General features: G+C 47.5%; 1 protein-coding gene across 1 annotated transcript in view; it reads left to right on the forward strand.

Annotated features, from left to right (window-relative positions):
* LOC138283214 (gonadotropin-releasing hormone II receptor-like) overlaps positions 1–27067 on the forward strand; it is a 246447-nt gene extending 219380 nt beyond the window's left edge. The window contains exon 4 of the mRNA XM_069221260.1: positions 25751–27067. Coding sequence (XP_069077361.1) covers positions 25751–26220 — 470 coding nt within the window. The 3' untranslated portion in view covers positions 26221–27067. The remainder of the gene's footprint in view (positions 1–25750) is intronic.
* Positions 27068–27698: the final 631 nt, after the last annotated feature.

Consider the following 27698-nt stretch of genomic DNA (forward strand, 5'->3'; position numbering starts at 1 on the left):
AATCTCTAGCATTAGTTGATGTACTCGCACTTGCTTCCAAACCCGCATGACGCGTGTCATCGGGACGGTGTCTGTGATCCCTCGGTGTGGAGAAGGCCGCCGCAGACCCCTCCATAGCTTCGTGCCAACGCGTTTGGGCCGTATTGCGCCCAGACGGCGTATTCCGTCTCTTGCCAACCTCTGCCGTTGGCATTGCTGCCCTTCTGCCCCCGTGACCGTCTGCGTCACCGGGTTTCACCGCGCCTACTGCCCCTTCGGCCGCTCGAGCTTCTTGTCTCTGTTCTCCCCTTGCCTGTGGCACCCATACACAGGTTCCACTTCCTTGACCTGGTTGCTGTGTCCCTGCCTGCCCTTTGGCCTCTCTGGGTTTTGGAGTTGTCTCCATGCGGGCCTGCGCCTCGTCCCTGTCCTTGCAGAGCTGCGCCCACCTGGCCTCTGTTTCTACAACGGCCTTACGCTGTTCCCTTATTCTGGCCTCTAAATCCCATGTCTCTGCCTGGTCCCAGGCCCCCTGCGTGTGCGGGCTCAGCTCCCCCACGGTCCCTGCTTCCTGTGCTGCTTTGACTTTCCCTCCCCTGGCCTGGCGTGGCGCTGCCTTGGCCCTCCCTGACCCACCACTGTGTCTTCCGGCATACTTGCCTCTTTTCTTTACGGGCGCCCCGAAAAACCCAGCGCTGAGGCCCTCCCCCCTGTGGTATGACAAATCTAAGGGGGTGAAATCCCCACTGGGCCCCGGTATGGGTTGCTCCACCTCTTTGCTGTGCTTGCCGTCCCCGGCCCCCCCCGCAGTGGGGCCCCCGCTACTTGCGGGGTCCGCGCCTACTTGCGCGCTGGCTGTCCCTGCGTCCTGCGTGGCCTGTGTCTCCCGCCAAACATCAGCGGGCTCTGTGTCCCGTGAAGAACTTGCTGCGCAATCGCACCCTGCCCGGGTGCTACAGATCCTTCATCCCCCTCCCCATCAGAGTCCTGTGACTCGCATGCCGCTATTGCGGCCGCCAGCCGCCCCGATGCCGCCCTGCTGGGGTGTGTCATCCCCACCCAGGCCTGGTCTAGGACCCCTGGTCTAAGTAAATCCGCCCTGCCTGCTTCGCCTAAAACACGTAGTGCGGCCCTCACTGCCTCCGCGTCATGGCCGGTGGCCATGTTGCCGCCCGAGACGTCGGTTGTTGTTCTACTACGGCCCTGTTATTTGCTCCCTTTATGTGTCTCTATATAATTGTCTGTTTTTTATCTTTGTTTTATTAATACTTATTTATATATTTTATTATATATATATATATATTTTTTTGCACCAATGTTGTGCCCCCAAAAACTGGCCTGCACCCGTTCTGGGTGTTCCCTATGCTGGGTAGGTGTCCAGCTGCCTGTGACACTGCTGCCCGAAATTCCGAAAAATATTATTATTTTTTTTATTTTATTTTTTACAATGGGCCCTCCCTGTCCCTAGCGCGCCTTGTGCTTGCCCTGGGGCCCCGCGCGGGGTTGTGGCGGCACCTCCGCGTCAGCCAGGCCTATGCCTGCTGACTTTCTGCAGCGTGTCTCCCGGCAGTGCTGAAAAAACCCCGGGGGGCATCTTTGCCGAAAGCGCGTCTCCGCGCGCTAATGAAAATAAATATATATATATAAATATATATATATATATATATATATATATATAAATATATATATATATATATATATATATATATATATATATATATATACATATATATATATATATATATATACATATATATATATATATATATATATATATATATATATATTTTTTTTTTTTTTTTTTTTTGCCGGCCTTCTCCGCTCCGCGCGCCGGTTATACTTTGCCAAATTGCCAAAAAATGCCCAAGGGGGGGGCTGCCTCCCCCGTTTCTGCCCTCGTGACCGCAAATGCCCAAGGAGCCGGCCTCCCCTCCCGCCGGTGTCCTACTCCTCCTGCAGGCCCCGCGTGACGGTGTGCCTGCCTGTAGATACTCCTCTCCAACTAAAAACCCTGGCCTAACTGAAACTACCTCCTTACCTCCTTCCTAAATAACTCGACCGTCCCACACTAAGTCGGCGCGGTGAAGAGGCCGACCCCACCCTCCACCCCCCTTTTATTACCTACCCTAAACCTGCCCCCACTTACCTTTTACCCAATAGGGTGCCCTGTGCGCCACTTCCTTTATCCCGAAACTGCCCGCGGAGAGACTAGACTGCGTCTCTCTCTCCGCGGGCCCCTTCATTGGTGAGCCGGTGGGTTAGCGAGGCTTTAAAAACATTGCACACAACTTATAGGGGAAAATATCTTACATGCTTTGTGCTTTATAGGGAGAACTTTTAACATGCCAGACCTGGTTTAATGTTCATCTGTGGAGCCAGACCTTCCCCTTTCACTGATAACACCACACAAGGGCATGGTGAAAAGGAATGCATAGTCCAATTCTTACGCCAGATATTAAAAAACCAGAAAGATCAATGTCTGTAGCATTACTGTTTGCATCTATAAAGTAAAGGAATCCGTTAAAATACCATCTCTAAAGAAAAGACATACACCTCTCGCGTGTAAGGAAGTGTGGAGCGAGCGAAAGCTTCAAGCAGAGCTATTTTTTCTCTCAACTCCTAGAGGCTGGTAGGAGTAGGAGAAGGGTCCGCTACATTGTACAGTCAACTCCAAGTTTGCCACAAACCTGGCAATTGGAAGGTATGAAGTAAAGCCAGTCACATGACGGTTTCATTTCTGGGAGGCCATCTGCTCGACTACTGCCGAGGGAATACTTCTCTGGTTAAAAATTAGTACTGGTGCTCAGCACAAGAAGACAAATACAGCTCTGGGGGAAAAAAACAAAGCTTTATATAGTCAGTGACAACTTCAATGGACTGTTACGTGGCTTCTAAGTTATGTTTTAGCTGTGTGAATCCTTTCTAGATAGGCAGCAACATTTTTGTCGAAGATGGTATAATTTGCCTTGAGAGTGACAATTTTCAAATGACCTGCTTTGAGGTGCAGGGATCCATCCTATTGCAGAAGGAAAGAGCGGATAGCTGGGTTGCAGGCGTCATTTTCCAAAATGTAGAGTTTACGGGGCTGTGTGAGTACTGCATCAGTACTGGCTCATCTCTGAGGCACCAAAGGATGATTCAACTTCACCTTCGCCAAACCAAACAGATTATTTTGTTTGTAAGAGCAGCCACTGGGAAAAAAGATTGTGGAAAAATGAGGTGTATGTGTTCATATTAACTCTCAAACTTTAGAAAATAATTTTACTTCTTTATTGGAGAAAAGTCTTAGCCATTCCATCACAAAGGTCGCTCGGTTCAGTTTTGATCTCTGTATTTTTGCACAAAGGCTATGAAGACTGAGGTCGTTATTTAGAATTTTGGCAGGCAGGGTATGTTAGAAATTGGGTCTCTAGTTGGCAGATGTATACAGCCTTGTGCAAGTAGGGACCACAATCTTAGTCAGGTTAAGTTACAACACAACACAAATTATCTTGTGCTCACCCTCTGGTAGCTTGGTACAGAGCAGGCAGGCTTAACTTAGAAGGCAATGTTTAAAGTATTTGTGCAATAACTCATACAGTAACACAATGAAAACACCACTAAACTCCACCACACAGGTTTAGAAAAATAGGTAATATTTAGCTGAATAAAATAAGGTCAAAACGATGAAAATCCAATCTACACAAGCAAAGTTATGAATTTTTAAAGATTAAATCCCACTAAAGAGCGTAGAAACTCATTAGCTCCAACTGGGGCTATCATGGTGTCATTCACTGAGTCGTTCCCAATAATCTGACACCACAGGTGCTGGTCACAGAGTCACAAGGTCCCCCAGGCACAGTACCTTTGGAAATGAAGAAACAAGGATGTTGCACGGAGTCATGGAGATGAAGCGTCGCTGGAGCCGGTGCAGCGTCAGTTCCTTACGGCATCCAGGGAGGTGAGGTGTTGGTTCTGTACTGCAAGGCAGGGGAGGCAAGGCACTGGTTTCATCTGTTTGCAGAGGGAGCTGATGCGGTGTCAGTTTCTTGTGACCCAGTGGGACCGATGAATCTAGTTGGTCAAAACATGATGAGTCAACATCGCAGTGTCATGATCACACTGCGTGATGTCAGAGGTGTTGCGTCGATGTCGGACTTGCATTGCACGCCATGATTGTTGTATGCAGTAATGTTCATGGAGTGGGAGCAGGCTGCAGTGTCGATGGAGGCATGGCTGAAGTCGATCCTGGCGTGGCTGAAGTCAGAAAACTAGCTAAAAGCTAGTAGATGATGTCTTTGCTGTACCTGACTTCAGAATAGGAGACAAGATCAATCCAAGCCCTTAGAGAGCACTTTTGGGGAAGGCAGAGACCTTCCAGCAAAGTCAGAGGCCAGCAGGCAGCAGGGCAAAAGTAGGGCAGCAGTCCTTCTGAGCGAAGCAGACCAGATGAGTCCTTTGGGCAGCCAGAGAGTTCCTCTGACAGAGTGCAAGTGTAGATCCAAAAGTGTCTGATTTGGTGTGGGCATGGACCCAGTTTATATACCCAAAAATGCCTTTGAAGTGGGTGAAACTTCAAAGAGTGGTTTTGAAGTGCACAAGATCCCCTTTCAGCCCCGTCCTATCTTCAAGGATCCCTGTGGGGGGTTATCAGTCCTTTATGTCAGGGCAGGCCACTGGCCTTTAAAATGTAAGAGAGAGATCTCCATCCTTCCTGCCCAGGGAGACCCATTTAGTATGCAGATGAGACTGAGGTGCTCATTCCGAATTTGACAGTAACCGAACTGCCACGCCAATGGTTGTTTTGTGACTGCTGGGAGGGTGGTGGTGCAGGCCACCAAATAACGAGTAAGGCAGTTAACCCAACGAAATACAGACAACTCACAGCCAGCACCACCACTGCCAACGAGCAGCATCTGCCGGTGCAAGGCAACTTCAGGCAGGGGACAGCCAACGCCCCGCCCTCCATATTCCGAGTAACCACTCCACCAGGAAATCCGGTGGGGGTCTTACCGCCATGAAAAACCTGGCAGAAATAGAAAGTACAAAAGGAAACACCCACCTCCAGGCACAGAGATGTCACTCCCAGCGTTGTATCTCGCCATACACCTCCAGGGCCACCAACGACGACAAAGACGACATGTAAGTATACCTAGCACAGAGGGGAGGGAAATGGCAGTGACACACTCCCACACAGAACACACATACCCACATACACAGTGAAGGCCACACACAACATACGTCAATGCCAAATACCCAATGCACACACAAAACCATGCTGATACGTGCCAAAAATACAGCATGACGTACAACAACACCACCAACACACCCCACGACCACACCACGACAACTACCCCACAAACACCTCAATGCTGGCATATACGGGAAAGTTGTGCGACACCACACATACACACACACCATGAGCTCCATGTAGCAATGACACACTATCAGTAGCTTTGAACACACATACAAACAATTGAACAGGTGAGACTACATGTACAAACAACAATCAAGGAAATACACACATGCAGCACTAGACACATGGACGCACACAACACCCCATACAAACACACAAGCAAGCAGACACACACATCACACCATCCACATGGCCCAAACCATCGACCAAGCGCATGCAACAACACAGACAAAATCCACACACAGAACTCACACACCTTTGCACACAGATATCACACCACCGTGTAGAAGGAAACCAGGACAAGCATCTTATCTTGCCAAGCACAGCACTGTGGGCAGTTGTATTCAACTAATAAATAAACTATGTACAAAATGTGCAAACGGCAAGTCCAATGTCCACTTCAGCAGGACACATTGTCCATTAATATGGGCCAACTTGACTCCTGATTGAAAGTAGGCCTCCACTTCATAGGAGCAGCAAAGGGACAGCCAGGCACTTCAGGGGTGCGGGGGTGGTGGGGGAGGCTTGGATGTGGTAGGGGCGCGTTTCAGCTTGGGCTTGGGAGAGGTACCCTTGGCACTGGGAGGGGTGGATTTTTTGCTGGGTGGAGGAGCTTGAGAAACACCAGAGGGGGTACCCAAGGAATGGGAGGTGGAAGGGCCTGACAGGGGCAGGGGGACGTGCTGTTTACAGGGAAGACAGGGTGGGAGAGGTGTAGAGAAGAGGTCAAGGGTGGCAAGGAAAACTCTCTTAGGTACACGAGGCACATGATTGAGGGTTGGGAGTGGAAGTAGAGGGAGTGCTCGTCTGACGTGTCTGTGCGCTGTAATTGGATGCTGGTGTATGCAGTGTCTGTATTTGTGTGGTTGCTGAATGTTGGGTGGGTGAGTAGGTATGTATACATTTTTTGGGAGGGGGCAGAAATGCAGGGAGAGGGAATAGGTGTGTGCAAGTGAGGTGGGTGGGCTGCAGGTGGCAGAGTTGGTAGTCGTGGTGAGTGTGGATGTGGTGTGTCGGGTGTGTGACTGTGAGTCTGCTGTTGTGGTGATTGAGGGGATGACAGGAATGACAGCAGGACCAGTGTGTGATGATGCAGTGCTGGCAGGTCTGAATGGAGATGTGACTGTAAGGGAGGCAGTGGTGGGAGAAGTGTCTGTTGTTGTGTCTGCAGATGTGTGTTGTGTGTGTGCATGCCTGTGTGAACGTTTGTGATGCCCATGTCTGCCTTTGCACACATTGGTCTGTTGTAGGGGGTGTATGCATGTCTGTAGGTGTGCCCTGGATGGGTGTAGGGAGAGGGCTTGTGGATTGGGAAGAAGTAGCTGGAGGAGGGACAGAAGAGGAAGGGACACTGGCTGCCATCAACGAGGAGGCCAGAGCCTGAAATGATCTCTATAGGCCAGACAAAGCACAGTGAATGCCTTCCAGGAATGCATTTGTCTGCTGCATCTGGGATGCCAGTGCCTGGATGGCATTCACAATCATTGTCTGCCCCACAGAGATGGACCTCAGGAGGTCAATAGCCTCCTCACTGAGGGCAGCAGGGCTGACTGGGGCAAGGGCAGAGGTGCCCGCGGCGAAGGAGACACCCACCATCCTGGGTGAGCGGGCACGGGAAACTGGGTGAGGTGCAACAGGGAGGGCGGTGCTGGTAAGGGCGATGGATGACAACAATGGTGCTGGTGTGGTACCAGAAGGGTCTGCCACTGCAAGGGAGCCACCATTGGAGGAGGTATCTGAATCAGATGTGTTGGTAGCTCCAGTCTCCCTCATGGGTCTCCCCTCACCCTCTGTCCCACTGGTCCCTTTGGCTTCACTGCTGGCCACCTCCTGGGTCCCGTAGGCTCCTGCATCCCCACTCGCCAGTGCCCTTCCTCCTTCACCAGGTGATGCTAATGCTACATAGACAGAGGAGGAGAGAGAAAAGGAGGGTGGCATACACAGAAAGGGAGAAAAATATTAGAACCCACACATCCACATCACATACAAACAATGCAGATAACAGTCCCTGCCTGCCAAACAATAGACCAATTAGCAATTTTTCCCAAATAGAGTCATGCAAGCTATATCCAAACTCATCTCAACCCTGCAGACCAAACACGTGCATGAAGACAACTACATGGCCATTGATGCCAAAATGACTACTCCTAGAATCAAGCCCAGGGCTATACCCAACCACATGTCATCCACTACAGGATGATACTAATCTTAGCTGAGAGGGACTCAGGAAGCTAACTAACTGACAGGAATGTGAGGAGCACATGTGGTACAGATAATTCATTGATGTAGGAAGTGATGCAACTGCAACCTTCACGTAACATGCCTGTCATTACCCATATACAGTGCCATCATGACCACTTTGTACTACTACAGTACACACAGAAATGGAGGAGGCAGCCATTGACATGATAGCAGATTTGAGAGACCCATACCTACAGCTGAACATGTCACAGTACCACCACTGCTTATCCTACATGGCTCATTATAGCGACCGTCACACACTCCTACTTAATGGGTGTGGCAACCAGGACTGCACATTCTCTAAATCACATCTGACTATGTTCATTCCAAGTCCAAGGAGGGTGACAGAGCACAACCATGCACTAGTCATCTGACAGTCAACACTTACCCCTTGTGGCTGCTGTGCTGTCTTCAAGCGCCCATCCAACTCAGGGTACGCGACCACCAGTATGAGGGCCATTAGGGGGGCCAGGGCCCAACGTGCACCCCCTCCCACGTTGAAAGGCCGTCCCAGGCTGGGCCTCTGCAGTCTTCTGGGCCCAGCCACTTCCTGCAGTGGGTGCTCCACCGGCAATGGACCCCCAGGGTCCGAACTTCCTTGGTGATGGCTCGCCACAACCCTTTCTTCTGGTGAGCGCTGACCTGAATGCGAAACAGTGAGAAAAGGGGGGACATGATGTAAATAATACCAATCCAGCAGTAAGCTTTGGCGACACACAACAAACACTGCCCATGCACACTGGCAATATCCCGCACATATCTTGTGCATGCTACACACCTGCTCAGTCATGACATGTCAATGTGCACACACATACATTGTCAAACACAACCCAACATGTGGGACAAAGGATGTTGTACTGACCTGTTGTCCTGGAGCTCAGTACAACCACCCATACCGGGGTTGGACCCCTTCCACAAGTTTCTCCAGCTCCTCTGTTGAGAAGGCTGGGGCCCTTTCCCCTGCAGTGCGTGCTATCGTTGCTCAAAGAGACAGGACACCTCAGGACACAAAGTGGAGGTCTGTCTATCCTGAATGCCAGGAGTCAATTGAGCTGGCCCACACAAAATGGCGGTTACAACTGCAGCGGTCACGACGGTCACTGCCGGCGGTGATCGTCATTGGTCCGAGTCTCCCATTGACATCAATGTTAACCAATGAGGAGTTGCACAGCGGTTCAGACCGCACTCCGCCATGACGACTTCCACCAGCAGAACTAGGTCACTTCCAGCAGTCCAATGCATGACGGACACGCGGATGCCATTTTAGTCTGTGATATTACTGTCCTGAGTTTACACAGCGTAACTACCTGCATGTCATCACAAATACATACTTCAGGTCTGACATGGTGAATATAGACACATGTAGTGCATGTCTACTGAAATTTCCACACTTGTCACAATAATTATCAGCATATATGATCAGTATAGTGGAACACATGGAAGGTGTAGGTGTACATTTCCTGTATACGTCAATTCCCACAGGAATTATGTGCCTTCGTCTGGTTAGGTTCAGAAGGTGGGGTAATGTGTATTCGCACTACATGACAGGCAGCTTGCATGACTATTGCCTAATGACTGTCATACTGAATAGCCTACATTGTGAGAGATTCCCAGATTGTTGTTTGTGTCCCCGCACAGATTTGATCACAATGGAGTGATGAGGAATGCACCAACTTACCGGCCACTCTTAGATCTTGAAACCATGGAACAGCGCCACATCATCATGGCCTGTCGACTAAACCGTTTGTGCATCAAAAAACTGGTCGCCCAGTTAAAGCCAGACCTCCTGCCGGGTTTGAGGAATCCCCATGCCATCCCTTCAACAGTCCAGGTGTTGTCAGTCCTGCATTTTCTTGAGAGTGGCTCTTTTCAGGTCACGGTGGGACTGGCTGCAGGGTTTTCGCAGGCCAAGTTCTGTAAGGTGTTGCAGGGTGTGCTGGATGCCCTACTCAAGCATGTGCACAGGTACATTAGGTTCCCACTACCTCCAGATTTTCCCACTGTAAAAGCAGCCTTCCTCAACATTTCAAATGTCTCAAATGTCCCACATGTAATTGGGGCCATTGATGGGACTCACAATGCCCTGATACCTCCGAGGATCAATGAACAGGTCTACAGAAACAGGAGAAGTACATATTCACTCAATGTACAAGTGGTGTGTATTGCAGACCAATACAGTACACATGTGAACGCTAAATTCCCTGGATCAGTACATGATTCCTACATCCTGAGGAACAGCAGTGTCCATGCAATTATGTCACAGGGAAAAAGGGCCCAGCTCATAGGTATGTGTACTGCTCTTCATGTCAGATGTTTATACCCCTCATGACACAGTCAGCACTCCGCTTCGCAATGTTATCTACGGCCATGTTTACTTTTCCATACATTTGACTCTGGTTACCCAACCTGCCCTGGCTCCTGACACCTGTGAGACATCCAACTACATTAGGGGAAAACATGTACAATGAGGCACATGGCCGGACGAGGCGTGTGATTGAACAGACATTTCGGTCTCTTGAAAGCTAGATTTCGTTGTCTTCATGTGCCTGGTGGTGCCCTACAGTAGAATCCAACGAAAGTCTGCGAGATCATGTTGCATGCTGCATGCTCTATAATCTGGCCCTCAGAAGGCACATCCCACTGTTGGAGGAGGGGGACATTAATGCTGGAGCGGTGTTTGTGGCCGGTGACTCTGATGCTGAGGGGGAGGCTGACAAGGATGAGGCACATGACAACAGGACTGACATGATTTGTCACTACTTTCCTTGATGTACAGGTATGTCTGCATTACATATCATCTGCGCATGGGAGATGTATTGCTGAAGCCAATCTATAGCCAGTATTTGCATGCATCAAGATATGTGTGGGGACTAGAGCCTTACAAATTGGTGAACAACCTTGAAGGGTAGGTGACTCACCATAAGAGGTAGTGGAAATGCACAGTTGCTAAGTACATTTGTGGAATGCTGGTGCCATTGCGGGACAGCCTTCTAGTTGTACTAAAGGTTTAGGGTCCTCAGGCTGTCTGTTTGGGTATATGTTGGGGGACTTATCAGTCTTGTCCTGCTGCGTAGGCATGTCATGCATTGTCATCTGCTGTGTGGCAATACCTGTACCTGACTACACAGGGAGTTGTGCAATTGACAATGTTACCTATGTTTCATCTTTCCTGTCTCACACGTGAGTGAATGCCAATGCAGACCCTTACATATGGTGTAACATATCTGCTGGGACACTCATCCTGTGTTTGTGTTCAACTGCTATTGATGTATGACTGTGGATTACATTTCTTACAGCATTGTACCTCATTCCATTTATTTATCCCTCTTCAGGTGACATCTCTGTTTGCAGTCTGCTTGCTGATTTGCCTGTTGACATAGTTGACAGTGGATGTTAAAACAATATTGATGTACTTACACGCCTGCTGGAGTATCCCACTACATCAGTAACTTTGACATTATTGTTGTGTAGACATGTGTATTCTTTTGTTGTTCTGTAACAAATTTGGCAATACAAACAATAAAGAGACATGCACCATGACTTGTGATAATAGGTGTTTATTTAGTGTAGAATTTCACAGTCCAGAGAAGTGAGGTAGTGCTCTAGGTGATGATCAGAGTGGATGGTCCAGCTGTTAGGTTCAATAGGTCCTGTGTCCATTTGCCTTGGAATAATGTGACCTTGGTATTGGACAGCCAACAGGGTGTAACAGTGGCACACAAGCGGTGACATTTCAGAAGAGGGATCACTTCCTGGTTGGGGGATTGGTCTTCGCCTGAGGTCTTGCAGGATGTCTGGATGGGTGACCGCTTTTACTGGGGGGGTTCGTCACCTGCAGGGGTAGGGGTGCTGGTAGCCTATGGGCCCTCCTGCTGTGCCTCCATTACAGTAGCAGGTGCTGATGTTGAGGGCAGCGGTGTTGACCGACTACTGGATGGGGCCTGCTGTTGGGTGGAGAATGTCCGCAGGATGCAGTTAAGTTCCTTGAACTCCCCTAATATGGAGGCCATGGTGGCATTGTGTACCTGCCACTGCTGCCTGGCCTCCTCTTGGTATTCTTCCTGCAGCCTTTTTGTCTCCTGCAAGGTGGTGAGTATCTGTCCCAACTGGTCCTGGGTTTGTTGGTAGGCACCCAGGCCTCTGGAGATGGCCTCCTGGCCAGTCGTGTCCTGTACCTGCCTCGTCCCTTTTCCCATGATTGGCCTCCCACTGGCCCTTGCCCCCTGTGTCTGTGCCCCTGGTGCAGCGTGCTCCCTCCAACTCACCAGGACCGTCATTGTCTTGGGTTTGCACCCTTGACTCCTGCCCCTGTCCTATGGGGCACACTTATGATTGATGTGACCTTGGGACACAGGTATGGGAAGGTGGGATCTGCTGTGCACTGGCTGAAACAGGGAAGGTGGTTTGAGTTGTGGGCAGCGTGAGGCTGGTGGTGGTGGACTGACCACTCATCCCTGATGGGACAGGTTTGTTGTCCGAATCCAGACTTGCAGGTGAATCCTCCCCTATTGGTGCTGCATCCAGGCCTGGGCTTCCTGTCACTGGGCTCCTCTGCTGTGTGACAGTACTTGGGAGACCTGTGAGATGAGAGGTATTGTGTCAGATGATGGTATTGTAGCAGTGATACAAATGGTTGTATGCTGTTATTTACTGCATTTGCAGGGCAGTAATGACATTGACAGTTTCCAGTCCACTGCTTGTGTTCCTATCAGTGGAAAGTTGCAATGGCCCTATTTTGGAGTACAGCTTACATTTGTCTTGCTACTGTCATTACCATGTACTGATGTGCATTCCTACCACATATTGGTGATGGGGAGTGACATGGTTTAACGTGCAATTGTAGAGATGTGATATGGACGTAGCAGTCAGGCAAGGGTAGGGAGTGTTGCATTGTGGTAGTTGTGGTACTTTCTGCTGTGTGAGGCATACATGCACTAGGTGGGGCTGTGAGGGAATGGCATCAGTGGGGAGCTGTGGCAGGCAAGGGTGGGTATAGGGTCAATAGAGGGTTTGTGCATGTTCAGGTGGTTTGAGGGGTACAAGCTGTGCACAGGAACATCGTGGACTTATCAGTGTCCAGTCCAGTAGCAATTCCCGTCAGCACTTCCGGATGTAGTATGGCCAGGACCATCTCCTCACACGGTGCCATTTCTGGGGGAGGTGGCAGGGGTCCTCCACCAGTCCTCATGATGGCTACTTGGTGCCTGGAAGCCATGGCCTGTACCTTCCCCCTAAGGTCGTTCCACCTCTTCCTAATGTCCTCCCTTGTGCGTGGATGGTTCCCCACTGCATTCACCCTTTTGACTATCCTCTGCCATAAGTCATTCTTCCGGGCTATGTATGTCTGCTGGACCAGTGCTCCAAACAGTTGCGGCTCCACTTTGACTATTTCTTCGACCATTACCCTGATCTCCTGTTCTGTGAATCTGGGTTTTTTTTGTGGTGCCATGGTGGTTGTGTTGTAGGTGGGGGTGTATGGTGTGCAGGGATTCTGGGTGTGCTGTTTGTAGTTGTGAATATGTGTAATGGTATGTGCGTGTGCTCTGTGGTGTTTGTATGCAGTGGTGTGTTGTGTGATGCGTGCTTACTATGATGGTGCTTGTGGTATCTAGGTGCAGTGCCTCCTTTCAGTGTGCTCTTCTCTCGCTCTGTCAGGGTTTCTAGTTGTAAAGGGTTCTGGTTATGTGTGGGGGTCTGTTTTGTAGTGCTGTGGACAGGTGTGTGTATGTGTTTCAGGTGTTGCTATTGGTGGTATCCCATCTGGTGCAGTGTTAATGCGGTGGTGGCTATTTTCTTCCCACAGCGATTTTGACTGCCAATGTATTACCGCCATGTTGGGTTCTGTGATGCTGATTTGTGACTCGAAATTTGGCGGGCGGTATTTTCTCGGCGTGGCGGTGGTGCAGCCGCCTCCTTCATACCATCGCTTGAGCCAACAGTGTTGTTTTTTCAGTCTGTTTTTGGCAGTGTTGTGTGGGTCACTCGTAATGCGGCGGTCTTTTCTCTGCCATCGCTGGTGCTGTATGGGCTGCCGTTTGCACGGCAGTCTTCGATAATGACTGCCAAACTAGGAATGAGCACCTGAGTGCCCTGTGTTTATGGCTGTCTGGGTGGAATGCAGAAGGAGAGCTGTCAACCAGGACAGACCAGACATGGATTGGAGACAGGGCTGTAAGGCACAGATGGCCGTAAGTGCAGAGAAATACCCACTTTCTAAAAGTGGTATTTCTAAAGCAGTAATATTAAATCCAACTTCACCAGTAAGCAGGATTTTATATTACCATTCTGGCAATACTGAATATGACAGGGCTACTCCTTTCAGACCAGAATCTACCACTCAAAAGTATATGAGGGCAGTCCTAAGTCTAGTCTATGAGAGGAGCAGGCCTCACAGGAGACAGGAGTGGAAGATGAATTTAAGATCTGTTCACTACCAGGTTATGTAAAACACATAAGTACATGTCCTGCCTTTTACCTACATAGCACCCTGACCTATGGGTTACCTAGGGCCTACCGTAGGGGTGACTTATATGTAGAAAAAGGGGAGTTTAAGCCTTGGCAAGTAGTTTTAAATGCCAAGTCGAAGTGGCAGTGAAACTGCACATAGGCCTTGCAATGGCAGGATTGAGACATGGTTAAGTGGCTACTTATGCGGGTGGCACAATCAGTGCTGCAGGCCCACTGGTAGCATTTAATTGACAGACCTTGGGCACATGTAGTGCACTTTACTAGGGACTTACAGGGTCAATTAAATATGTCAATTGGGTAGGAACCAATGTTACCATGTTTAGGGGAGAGAGCATATGCACTTTAGCTCTGGAAAGCAGTGGTAAAGTGCACAGAGTCCCAAAACCAGCAAACACAGGGTAAGAAAAATGGAGAGAGCCAGGTAAAAAGTTGTGGGATGACCACCCTAAGGCTGTCAGGTCTAACAGGATACTGTAGCAAAATGTGGTGGATATCCCGATTGCCACATTCCGAAAGTCATAGGCTATATCCACTTGCTATAACGCTATGCATCAAGGCTGAAACAACGGTAAATATCTTAGCACCTCCTAAAATTAGAATTAGCGCTAGGATTAGGCTCTCAGCACTATGGTTTAGCAAAAATCTTAGAGCCCTTAAACGAGGCTGCCGTAGGTAGGAAAGCATTTGGAGGAAGGATTACGACCCATTAGAAATCAAAAATACAGTGCATCACAGAATACAAGAAGCAGTCTTTGATTGAAAAATCCTCTTATTTTACTAATCAAATTGAGCAGGCTAAAAACTCCACTAAAAAGTTTTTCCAGACTATTACGAGGCTTAGCGCTACACCCATTAGCAAGTCAGATGGGGGTAGTCAGTCTTTTTGTAACTCACTGCCCCACTTTTATCAGAAAAAAGTTGAAGACATCTTTGACGAGTTCACTTCTACTCATACGAAAACTGTTAGGGATAATTTAACAACAGTCCCATCTTCCTCGCTCTTGGAAGAATTCTCATTGCATACCGTGGATTAAGTAAAACAAGCCATTCTTAACACCAAATCTGGCTCCCTGCAGGATCCTTGTCCCCCAGTTCTGATGCAATTGGTTCCAGACTCTGTAGCTACTTTTTTTACTGACATTTTTAATCACACGTTTAAATCTGGCTCCTTCCCCAATATCTGGAAGTCTGCTTAAATTCTTTCGCTTTTAAAAAAAAAACAGTCTTAATCCATTGGACATCAACAACTTCTAGCCCAGCCAAAATCATTGAGAAAGCTATGAACCAGCAACTGACCTCCTTTACTGAAAATAATAATCACTTAGACGACACCCAATTTGGGTTCAGGAGTGGCCACAGTACAGAGACGGTGTTGACCATGGCCACTGAACAAATTAGAGCAACTTTGAACAGTGGAGTAAGAGCAGCTCTAATCCTTCTGGATCTGTCTGCAGCTTTTGATACGGTCAGCCCGGACCTTTTGGTTGACCGGTTAGACTCACTTGGAATCAAAGGGACAGCACTATCATTGCTTTGTTCCTTCCTGGCTGGTCATGTGCAAAGGGTGTCAGTAGGGGATTTCACTTCTGAGCCGTTCTTTCTGCCCTGTGGAGTTCCTAAGGGTTCATCGCTGAGCCCTACCCTGTTTAATTTGTATGTGACATCCCTTGCTGCGCTGATCAAGTCATTTGGGTTTTCCTTGGCATCTTATGTCAATGACACACAGATTGTGGTCTCCCTCACTAACAATGACTAGACCACTGGGGAGAGATTTCGGAATTGTATGTCTGCAGTCAGTAACTGGATGGGCTGTTACTTCTTAAAGCTGAATTCATCTAAGACAGAAGTGATTCTATTAAGGAACAATCCGTCATTTTGGTCCCCAGTCTGGTGGCCACATGATCTGGGCTCCCCTCCTGTACCAGATAAGAAGGTGAAGAACCTGAGTGTGATAGTTGATGACAAGTTTATGCTTAAAAATCAAGTTAAACAAACTACAAATTCTGCAGAATTTGGCAACCAGGCACTTATTTCAGATCCCTCAGCTCCAACCTGCAAATTTGGCCATGAAGGTACTGCATTGGCTCCCAGTCAAACATCATATAACCTTCAAAGTCCTCTGTATTGCTTTCCAGGCTATGCCTGGAACTGGTCCAGCATATCTGCGACAATGTTTTACCTGGTATCAACGCACAAGAACTTTACGGTCTTGCTTCTTCAATAATGTATCGGTGCCATCTTTCAAGCGTGCCTCTGGGGGGTGGGGTAAAGTTTTAGTCAGATGTACTGCCCTGCAATGGAACAGCCTCCCTTTCAAGCTCATATCGGCTACTTCCCTACTCAGCTTCAGAAAGATACTTAAAACATTGCTTTTCAGTTCCTAGCTGATTTACTATATCGACTTATCCCCTTCCGATAGCTTTCACCCTCTCTGCTCACATAGTGCATTCTACAAATCTAATCATCATCATTTACAATGAAGTATCTCATCCTCCAAACTCTAACAATGTCTTGACTGGCTCTCATGTACATGTGCGATATGTTGTAGTAGAAAATTTGAATCGTCATTCAGATATGCTATGACATAAACATCAAATATGTCCTGTAACACTGATATTTAATAGACTCATATTTTTCTCTTTGACAGAAACTGTAGAACCTCCACAGCATAAATGAGGGCAGATAAAGCTTTTCTAAAAGTTTTTCTCTATGCATTTCTTAAAGAGCTCTGACAAAAAAACTCACAGCCTAGCAGGGGCTGGTGAATTGCATATGCAGTCTTGTCACAGGCACTGCTATTTACAGGTTTTAAGCACACTGTAATTCTTTAGGAAAATCAAATGCTTTTGATGGTCTTGAATTTGCATATGTAGAGCTATACATTTATGTGTAATGCGCCCAAATGTTAGTTCAGATCCTCCACTGACCTAACGGTAAAGGAGGAGGTTCCTTCAATAACATGGTACTAGAATGCCATTGAGCAAACCATTGGTCAACATAGTTACTTACAGCTCCTGAGCTGCTGATGATGTTGATAGCTGGAAGCTACAATGCGTGCATAAAGTGAACAGGATGGAGAAAGTTTAAGGCCTTAGACATTTTGTGATAAGATGGCACTAGTGGCACTTGTTAGTAACGGCATTCTAAAGCCTGCTACCTCCTTTTGTATCTCAGATTTCCCCAAACTGACAATCAGCAGTTGTATATACCATGTCCCTTAACTTCAGATTATACACACATGCTTTCAGTCCGGCATCAGTTTCGTTCATTTTAGTAGAAAGGGTCATGATTTTTGGAATATAAGTATTATTTATTTCGGATAGTCTTTGGCTACAGGTACACATGATGCAGATCATGATCTTTGAGGTCATATGCCATTAGTTCTTTTACAATTACAACATCTTTCATGTAGGCCATGTTTAATTTGTTAGGTTAGCTCTGTCAAGCGTATCATGTCAGGCATGTAGCTTGGGCAGTTAGATTGAGGGGTGGGATGTAAACTTCAGATTTGCAAACAATCACACTTGCATATCTTGTTAAAATACATTATGAAAACCAAGACATAAGAGGGCCTTAGAGGAAGTTGAAAGAAAGAGGATTGTTGTTAGAAATGGGGTTTCTGGTTGGCTAGGGTATGCACCTAAGCCAGGCAGAACCTACCCACTCTAATCAGAGGACGTGGGGTCCATGTCCAGGAAAACCTCTGCTTACCCTCTTGGTTGCTTGGCACGAGCAATCAGGCTTATCCCAGAGGCCATATGTAAAGCGTTTTGCACAACACACACAACACACGTGACACACAAAGGAAACACAACACCAAGTTACATGAAAATATAATGTATTGTACACAACACAATTATTAGACCAAACACCACATGTCAGTAATATCCTGCTACCCAGGCAGTTGTCAGACCGTTACACAATAGTTACTCTGCAGAACCAACAGTAGTCACATATACCACACAAGTTACTTATTATTCTGCAACATAAGCAGCAGTCAGGAATCACATCACACAAGAAATGCACTTGTCATGAAAGTATCATGAATGCCTACACCAAGAGCATTATAAAACACATGACAAGTCAAGAAAACATATTAGCATGTCATGTCCATAAAAGGAACATCATTAAATATATGTAGCACCTCGTAAAACTAGGCAGGTTAACATATAAATCAATCATTTCCATACTAGGGACATTTGAATATCATATGTCCTTTTAAAAAGTACCTGTTTTCTGAAGAGATGGCACCTATAGTGCCATGAAGAACAAAAGGGGGTCCCTGGTGCTCCATGCACTCACTCTTGTGGCCACTCCGATGATTGGGGAGGAGCGGGGCGACACCCCCCCCTATGGTTTTTATAATGGGTCCCTCCTCAGGCCCACGATCTCTGGGGGACCCCCTGAGCCTCAACTGGCCCTCCAGTGATGGGGGGGCCAAAGCCAGCAAAGAACAATTGGGGCCACTAATGGGGGCCTCACCCAACACTTGCGGGGCCCCCAAAACACGAGGGAGGAGCACGCAGTGCGGAGCACCTCTAGAGAGGCTTCCACCCCACCGGCGTCCTCTGGAGATGGCTTGGGGCACCGCTGGGGTAGGGAGAGCCTCCGATGAGGCTTCCTTCCCCCCTGCCCATCCTAGCAACAAGGGAGAAGAAGCCTCCGATGAGGCCTCCTTCCCTGACCGACGTCTTCTGCTTCCAAAAAGGCCCGCCCGGGCTGCAGAGGGGTACAGACACCAAAGTAGGTGCCTGTTTGTGCCCCAGGGGTGCTCCTCAGAGCGTGCTACACCCCAGGGGCACGGTAGGAGCGCGCTTGCTCCTTTTCCTCAATGGATGGTGCCCCGGGGGTTCCATGAACATCGCTCACATAAAACAGCCCAGGTCGAAGCAGTGACTTTTTTTTAAGGCAACAGCAACACAGTTAGGAGCGCTGGGGCCTTTCCACAAGCCCGGGTCACGGCAGTGATTCTGGCAGCAGGAAAGCGCTTTCAAGCTCTGGGGGGCAATAAAGCAAGGCACTTTCAAGCGCTGGCTGTAGGAATAAGCAGAGCGCCCTCCAGGTGCTGGATCAAAGAAGGAAAAGTACTCCTCATGTGCTTCAGACAGTTGCAGCGGTCGGGGCCACAGCATCCTGCCCCTGGGGGACAAAGAACACAAGAAGCACAGGGCAGGAGGGCCCAGCAGCTGGTCAGCACAGGGTGAATGCAGGCAGTTCCTCCACATGACCAAGCAGGTCACAGGTCAGCACAGCAGCAGCAGTCCATGGCAGTTCCAGGTGAGTCCCTCCAGCATTCTGTGTCCAGTTCCCAAAATGTCTCCAAATTGTAGGGAAAACTCCCCTGTACTTATACTCAGTTTTACAGTGTATTTAACAAAAAAAGGGGAGAGGAGGTTCCAACCAGCTACATCGGGTTCTGGGAGTCCCCTCTCTCCTCCAGCACAGGCTCCAAATATCAGTTGGGGGTAAATGACCCTATTGTGTGAGGCCAGGGCACAGCCTTTACAAATGCAGGTGTGCCCCACCTCTCCTTTCTCTCAGCCCAGGAAGACTATTCAGTATGAAGATGCACCTCTGAGACACCTCCACCCTCCCTGTATACAGGCTGTCTGAAAAGCATGCACCAAGCCCAACTGTCACTCTGCCCAGAGTCATAAGCACAGAGAAATGCTCACTTTCTAGAAGTGGCATTTCTGTGATAGTAATACAAAATCCATTTACTTCAGTAAGCAACATTTCTCACTACCATTACAACCGTACAAAAGATGCCTATGCTACCCCTCATAAATCAGACAATACCCCCTAAACATAAGGCAGGGCATTTCCAATGCAATCCTATGAGAAGGCAGCACTCACAGCGGTGAAAAACCAAATAGGCTGTTTGTCATTACCAGGATAGGCCACGCTACTAGGCACATGTCCTGCCTTCTACATATAGCACCCTGCCCATAGGGCTAGCTAGGGACCTTAGGGGTGACTTACATGTAGTAAAAGGGGAGGTCTGGGCCTGGCAAGTCAATTTAGATGTCAGGTCCCTGTGGCAGAAAACTGACAGGCAGGCCTGAGACAGGTTTGAAAGGCTACTTCAGTGGGTGGTGCAAGCAGCGCTGCAGGTCCACTAGTAGCATTTAATTTACAGGCCCTGGGTATAGAGATAGCACTGTACAAGGGACTTACAGGTAAATTAAATATGCCACTTAGGTATAAGCCAATCATACCAACTTTAGAAGGGAGAGCACCTGCACTTTAGCACTGATCAGCAGTGATAAAGTGCTCAGAGTCCTAGAGCCAACAGCGAGAGGTCAGGAAAAGTAGGAGGAAGGAGGCAAAAAGTCAGGGGATGAACCTACCACAAGGGTCAGGTCCAACAAGTGTGGATTGTTAAACACAGTAGTTTTCAAACTAATCAAGTTTGAAGACAGAGACGAGAGAGTGAGTGTGTGTGTGTGTCAGTGTAAGTGTGTGTTTGTGTGTGCATATGTGTGTGTTTGTGTGTGTGTGTGTGTGTGCATGAGTGTGTGTGCTTTGTCAGTGTGGGCATGTAGACATCCAAGGTGAAATTCAACAGATACCTCATCTTGCCTGACGGAAAGCACCTGTAAATAACTATTTACTACAGAATACATTTTTAGGGGGAGGTGTAACATATCAAACACCCCCCAAAGCCACACCCCCCAAAGCCACACACCCCAAAGCCACACCCCCTGATCATGCTGTCGATACCATTTAAGTGATAACATCTTGTAGGTCACCCCATGATCCACTTCGAAGAAGCATTAGGTACAACTCTTCCGATCAGTGAGTGATAAATGAAACCATGTTCTGATTGCATTGTTGTATTTGTGGCAGTTTAACCCATTTGACTATAGCATGTACCTAAGCTCAAACAGTACATGCGTGGTTAAGGTACAGAAGAAGGGAGTCGGAGTCGACGCGGTGAAGGAGGAGGTGATGGGCTGGGACTGTTTTTTTTTTTGGGGGGTGGGTTGGGGTGGGGGCTCAGGGTGATTAGGGTTTGGGGGGTCAGGGTTTAGGTTTAAGGGGTGGGTTGGGGTGTTTAGGATTTAGGGGCGGGGTGGGGACCCAGGGTATTTTTAGTTTTTGGGGTGGGTGGGGGGCTGGGGGTGATTAGGGTTTGGGGGAAGTGGGGATCAGGGTTTTGGTTTAAGGGGTGGGTTGGGGGGGTTGGGGGGTATAGGTTTTAGGGGCGGGGGTTGGGACACTGAGTATTTTTAGTTTTTGGGGTGGGGTGGGGGACTGGGGATGATTAGCGTTTGGGGGAGGCAGGGTCAGGGTTTAGGTTTAAGGGGTGGGTTGTGGGGTTGGGGTGTTTAGGTTTTAGGGGAGAGGGTTGGGGTAATTTTGGGGATGGGGGTTGGGGTAGTTGTGGGAATGGGGGGGTCGTGGTAATTTTTGGGGGTGGGGGGCTAGGGGGGATGCATGCTGGAACCGTGCATGATGATCACTAATGCCATTACCAGGAATGCGTTTACAACGGAAAATCATTGTAAACGCATTCATGGTAAAGGCAATAGTGATAAGAACAAGGTCGTTGTTCCGACGTCGTTGTTGAGCCATGGGTGCTTAAAGCTCACACTAATACACCTTAGCTCAGTCCGGGTAGTGTGGCAAAGAGCAGTCAGACTACTTAGAGGAACTTGTGTAAAGCATTTCACAATATCAAAGTGGACGATAAGTAAATGACACAACTCAAAAGAAAACCAACTACAATTTACAAAAACAGACCTTATTTTTATAAAAATGTTGACACCAGAATCAAGTCTTTAAGTTACACACAAATGGAGTTCTGAATTTTGAAAGCATTGATAAATCACTGCAATTCACTGTTTAATACAGTTTCCATTGAAGTCGATGAAGGTAAATCAGGGTGTGCATTCGGACACTTAGAGGATGAATTTCTGGGTACGGTTCTGTGGGGCCCCAGACCAAGGGTCAACAGTCAGATTTTGGTTACCTTGCCCAGGGAGTCCAGACGCAGAGATGCTTTGGCTGTCCTTGGTGCTGAAGGGGATCCGTGGCCGCTTGCTTGTTCGTACTACTTAGCAAACAGATATTTAGGAGTGGATCCACACTCTACCATTGGTGAGTAAAGGTCCTTGGGGGGCTAGGACCAGGATTTGACAGTTAGATCGATGCCACCATATCCAGTGACTCTGGGTGCAGAGATGGCTACTAGCTGTCACTCACAGGATCTGGTTGTGCCAAGTGAACTTTGCTGCTGTCTCGAGGTCACAGTCCTCTGGATGCAAAACAACAGGAGAGGGTCCACTGAAGGCATCGGTCTCTATACTGGGGGTCTGCTCTGGGGACAGTGATATCTGAGTGGCGTCAGTTTCTGGCTGGGTGACAGACAAGCCTTGGTATCTGCAAAGGTGGCCTGCTGCTCCTTCTTTGACTGGGATTCGTTCGGCAGGGAGTAGGGTCTCGAGGCTTGGAAGAGACCTCACTCCCACTCATTGGATAATGGACACCGAATTTCTTTAGGCTCAGTCCCACAGGGCCTGTCAGGTCGCAGTTTTCTTGACTTCCTTGTGCATTGCAAGTTGCAGGGGACTGGTACCATCCGTCAGGGGAGTCTTGCTTGGTTACTCGGTGTCCACAAGGGTCTGTCTTGCTGGGACCAATGAGCTTTCACCACAGCACCCGTTGAGCAATCAATTCTAGAGCTGGGCTCCACAGGCCACTCTAGTGTCCTCTTCTTTGGACTGCGGCCAGAGTCCAGGGGCTGTTATTGGTGGCTATGCATCTTGGAGCCTCATCTTCTTGTGCAGGTAAGAACTGAGGGTCTGATGCCTTAAGACCCCCTCAAATTCTACTTTAGGGGTGTTGAGGGTGAGGGGGACCATGTCCAAGGGACTACTGGTCCCCATGGCTAGCCTGTCCCTATAGTGACAACTTCCTGTGGGATGATGTCACTTTGTACCCAGAACCCACCATTCCTAAGGGTTGCCAACATGACAGCACCCTTACTCGGCTGTACAGACCTCCTAGCCCACCCTAAAGGTGTGGCTAGCACTTTGGAGGTATACGCCTCCTGCATAACTAATTTTCCCACCTCTTGGGTTGGAGAGGGTGGGAAAGGCTTTGTCCTCCACTGGGCACAAATCTGCACATCAAGGTCGGTGAAGCCTAGCCAGCCTAGGAGGAGGAGATGTGACCTCCTGCCTGCCCAGGCCCTTTGTCTCAGCCCCCTGGATGTGCTAGCATGACCAGCAGGAGGGCAGACTTCTGTCTGTGGCGGCAGAGACTTGAGAGAGCCTACCAAAACAGCAGAGTGCTGGTTAACTTGGTGGGCACCCTCTAAAAGTGCCACCAGGGCTGGTACAACTTAATCCTGAGTACTGGCATCGCACTCCGTGTTAAAAAGCACAGTATTTGATACAAAACACTGGTGGAATCAGCCGGGCCAAGCTGGTCATTGGGTAGTGCCCAGTTGCCAGCCTTTGTTATCCTGTGGATCGCCAATTACTCATGTCATCATTACATTTTAAATGCCAGCACGGGGTCACGTGCTCATGCACATATGTCCTCACTCATAGAACAGTGCATCCTGCCCCTGGGCTATCAGAGGCCTGCCTTAGGGGTGACTGACCTGTCTATGGGCAGTAAAGGTAGCTCTGCCTGCACTTGGCGTGGGCAGATTTTCACTCAAGCTCATGCAGGCTGACATGGCAGCTCTGCAGTCTATCCATTACTTGGGTCTCTCTGGGTGGCACAATCAGTGCTGCAGCCCGGTGACCCCTTCACCATTCTTGCCCTGGGTACCCTTAGTACCATTTACTAGGGTCTTACAGGGGTGGTAAAGTCCTTGCCAATTGGCCTATGCAATTCAACATACCTTTTAAGGGACAGAGAATAAGTGCTGAGGTCTGGTTGGCACGCACCAGTGCACTAACAGGTCAAAAACGACAGCATCAAGCATCAAAAAGTGGGGGTGACCATCCTAAAAAGGGGACTTTACAACATAAGGGATTAAGGGTTTGGGATTAAGGCTAACGAAAAGAAGCTAAAAGTAAGGGGTTAAGGGAAAGGGGTAATGGGTATGGGGTTATGAATAACATAGTAATAGGAAGGGGTTAAGGTTGTAAGGATAGGGATTAAGGATAAAGGTTAAAGGTAAAGGCTTAATGGTAAGGGTTAATGGTAATAGCTAAACGGTAAAGGGTTAATGTAAAGGGTGAAGGGTAAAGGGCAGGGCAAGTAGTTAATGATAACAGGTTTTGAGTAAGAAGGTGACAGTAAGATGTCTGGTGAATGAGTAGGAGGTTAAGGATTTTAGGGGTCAAGGGAAAGGGGTAACAGGTTTTTGGGAGGTACTCATACAGTCATAAGTTAAATGAACTAACAATGAGATGGTGTGAAATTATAAAAACGTTCTTACCCACAGAATGGCAAGAAAATGGTAAATGAAGAAAGAGCTGAAGGAGATAGTAAACAAAACAAACTAAAAGATATGGAGTGGTATGTTTAAAAAAACACAGTGTAATCCAAAGACTGAAAAGGAGTCTTAGTCAAAATAGCAATTTAGCAGCCTCTAGAAAGCAGACATGTTGTTTGCCTGGCAGCGATTAGTTCTCAGTTGAAGTGTAGCATGAATTAAACAAATTAATAATCTTCAAAGTATCTTGTTGGGTAGTCATCCGTTGACTGCATTGTGAACCCTTCTTGAATCTCAGTGCTGAACGACAACACATGAGAATAGTGGGCAGGGCATGCTGGGAGTTGTAGTTATCCCATCATACAGTTACACCTTGCCACATAGCATGCCTTGGTTTTTGCCACCTGGCTCCAGCAGTTGAGATGTATGTTGCCTGCTGCAACTCACAAGTGCGCTCCAGGATGGTCACTGAAGCTGCTTACACTCATGGCATAAGGCAAGGAACTTCCTATCATGATGGAACCATGGTGCTTCGATGACTGCAATCGGGTTGGTCAGAGACAGGTATGGCACACACAATTTGTTAGTCCTGAATGGATTCTTGGCACGGTGTAAGTGCTATGTGCCTATGTCTATCCATAGACCTCTTGGAGAAAACGGCCCGTTCAACATTGGAAAATTTATAAAAGCCAGAAACTCAATAACTTTAGGAGTCAATCTTACAAATCCAAACACTCTAATACTAAAGTAATATGTACTCTATTGTTTTTTATGTTATTACTGATTGTCTTGTGCTTCCAACCAGATAGAAGTAAAAATTTGAATATAGTGTCTAAGGCGTGGGATATTGCTAGAGTCGGATTAGTCTTATTCAGTAATTTTTTTATGCCTATGATCAAAACGCTGTGTTTTAAGATTTAAACGAACAGACTGTTTTTTTTTAGAGTTCAGGTGAATTTGTACACCATACAAATCCATAACAGCTTTATGCAAAACTATTGTTAAGGGTAAGTTCCTTCATTCTTAGATATCACTATTGTGATAAATGTGACAACACATGACATATGAGTAAAAACATACATTTTATTGAATAGACAAGAGTTGTCTAATCAATAACCCCTGTAAGAAATTGAATTATAATACTGAAATTAAAATAAAAAGTACTTATTATTGCCTATTAAATAATGATTATATGTAACCATTAATAACATGCAATCAGTTTGATCTGTGGTGTGTGACAGACTACAGTTTATTATCTGTTTTTGCAGTGTCTTCAAATGAGATTTATCTCCGTCGTTCAAAGAATAACATCCCAAAGGCTCGGATGAGGACCTTGAAGATGAGTATTGTGATCGTAAGCTCCTTCATCATCTGCTGGACCCCCTACTATCTCCTGGGGCTCTGGTACTGGTTCTATCCAGACACCATGGAGGAGAAGGTCTCACAGTCCTTAACGCACATTCTGTTCATTTTTGGACTTTTCAATGCCTGCCTGGACCCCATCACTTATGGCCTGTTTACCATCCACTTCCGCAAGGGCTTGCAGCGGTACTGTGGCAAGGCCAAAATGAACTCCAACCATGACATTCCTTCATCAGTGACAGGTTCCTTCCGCTGTTCAATGTCCTCCTTTCGCCTCAAGCGCTCAACAGTTCTGACACACGAGATACCTTCAGTAAATGGCTCGCAAAACTACCTCCAGGTCAGGACAAACGGCTTTAACAGTAGTTGCTTGTAAGAACATTACATTTAGTGACCTGCCTAAATCACTGATTTGTCTGATAGGAAAGCTCACAAATGCACATGGGCTATTTTCATTGGTCACAATAAAACCGTGACTGCCACCTCCATTCTCGAGACTGAAGACTTATGCGTTGATATCAATCAACAATAAACGATCCTGGCAATAAAGACACTGCTGGAAGTTGTGCAAATAATTGATGTATTTGAGGACTGCACTGGTTGTAAACTATTTGTAAAGATGTAGTCTCTCTGATATTTGATTTTATGTGTGTACACATCGACTATAGCTGCAAATGCAAGATAACCTCCCATCTGATCAGTAGTTTCTATGCCTTGTCCTCCAGTGGATGATCAGAAGCAAAACTGCCTCCAGAAAAGAGGCCATAGAAATTTGCAAAAGCTAACGTCCATGGCTGAGTTTATAATTGTGTTTGACTTTTGTTTGGTCCCATATATTCTTTTATGTCCCCCTAAGATGACCTTGCTGTACTCAATTCTCTTTGCTTCTGTTAAGTACTGTTTTAGTTCAGTAAAATTGTTTTCATTGCAGTCAGAAATTACTCGTTCAATTATTTATGACAAGTAATCTAAAAAATTGAAGACTTGAAATATTGCAGAGCAGTTCTGAGGTACGTAAAGTGGCTTCACCAGACTGCAGGTGCAGTGAAAGCCCCCAACGTGCAGTGCTTTGTTAACTTGAATTATGTTTCTCTGCTTTGCTCTAAAGGCTCATTGTGAAACTGCTACTATGGGAAAACAGATTGAAAAGACAACTAATCAGACATAATGATTGTAAGATTGTATTAAGAGGAATAGCTTTGCAAATAAAAATGCTCAGAGGCTCGGTATGTTTAACATTAATGAAAATTCAGAAGCTCAGGAGACGTATTAAATTACATGCCTCTAGGGTGCAAAACGCATGTACATCTGTTTTCTTCAGCCCTGGGGCCCATTGATATGACAGAACAGGCTGCAAACACTTGCACAGTTACTTCTTTAATATAGATTGGGCCAGTCCTACATGTGCACAGGCGTGATCTCAAGGGAGTGTTCTCATGTTTGGATGGGGTAATGCCTCCCTACAAAAGATTAAGCACTTTTTCACCCACACAGTATTACAGACGAGAGTTCAAAGGCAACGGAGTTGTCAGAAAGTGTACTGGCAGTGCTCCTCTTAAATGGGGATAGCTGGATTATTGGACCCCTTTGTTTTTATTGTAATAAGGTCACTAGCCTGGTCTTCTTCCTTGCACCCACTTAACAGTGTGCTGGGCGCAGAGTGGGGCAGTGTAGGTATTTTCTATGACATGACCAAAAAAAATACAATATGGTGAGAAATTGGGGTATTGGCTGAGGGGGGTGTGAGCCCTTCTCAAACAAACAGTCACAATCCTTGTCAGGACAAGGCAGGCTTCAGGCAGAAAGTAGTCCTTCCATGTGCAGCAAAGCAGTCTTCTGAAGTACACAGCAGGC

Source organism: Pleurodeles waltl, chromosome 3_1 (assembly GCF_031143425.1).
Source record: "Pleurodeles waltl isolate 20211129_DDA chromosome 3_1, aPleWal1.hap1.20221129, whole genome shotgun sequence".
Classification (NCBI taxonomy): domain Eukaryota; kingdom Metazoa; phylum Chordata; class Amphibia; order Caudata; family Salamandridae; genus Pleurodeles; species Pleurodeles waltl.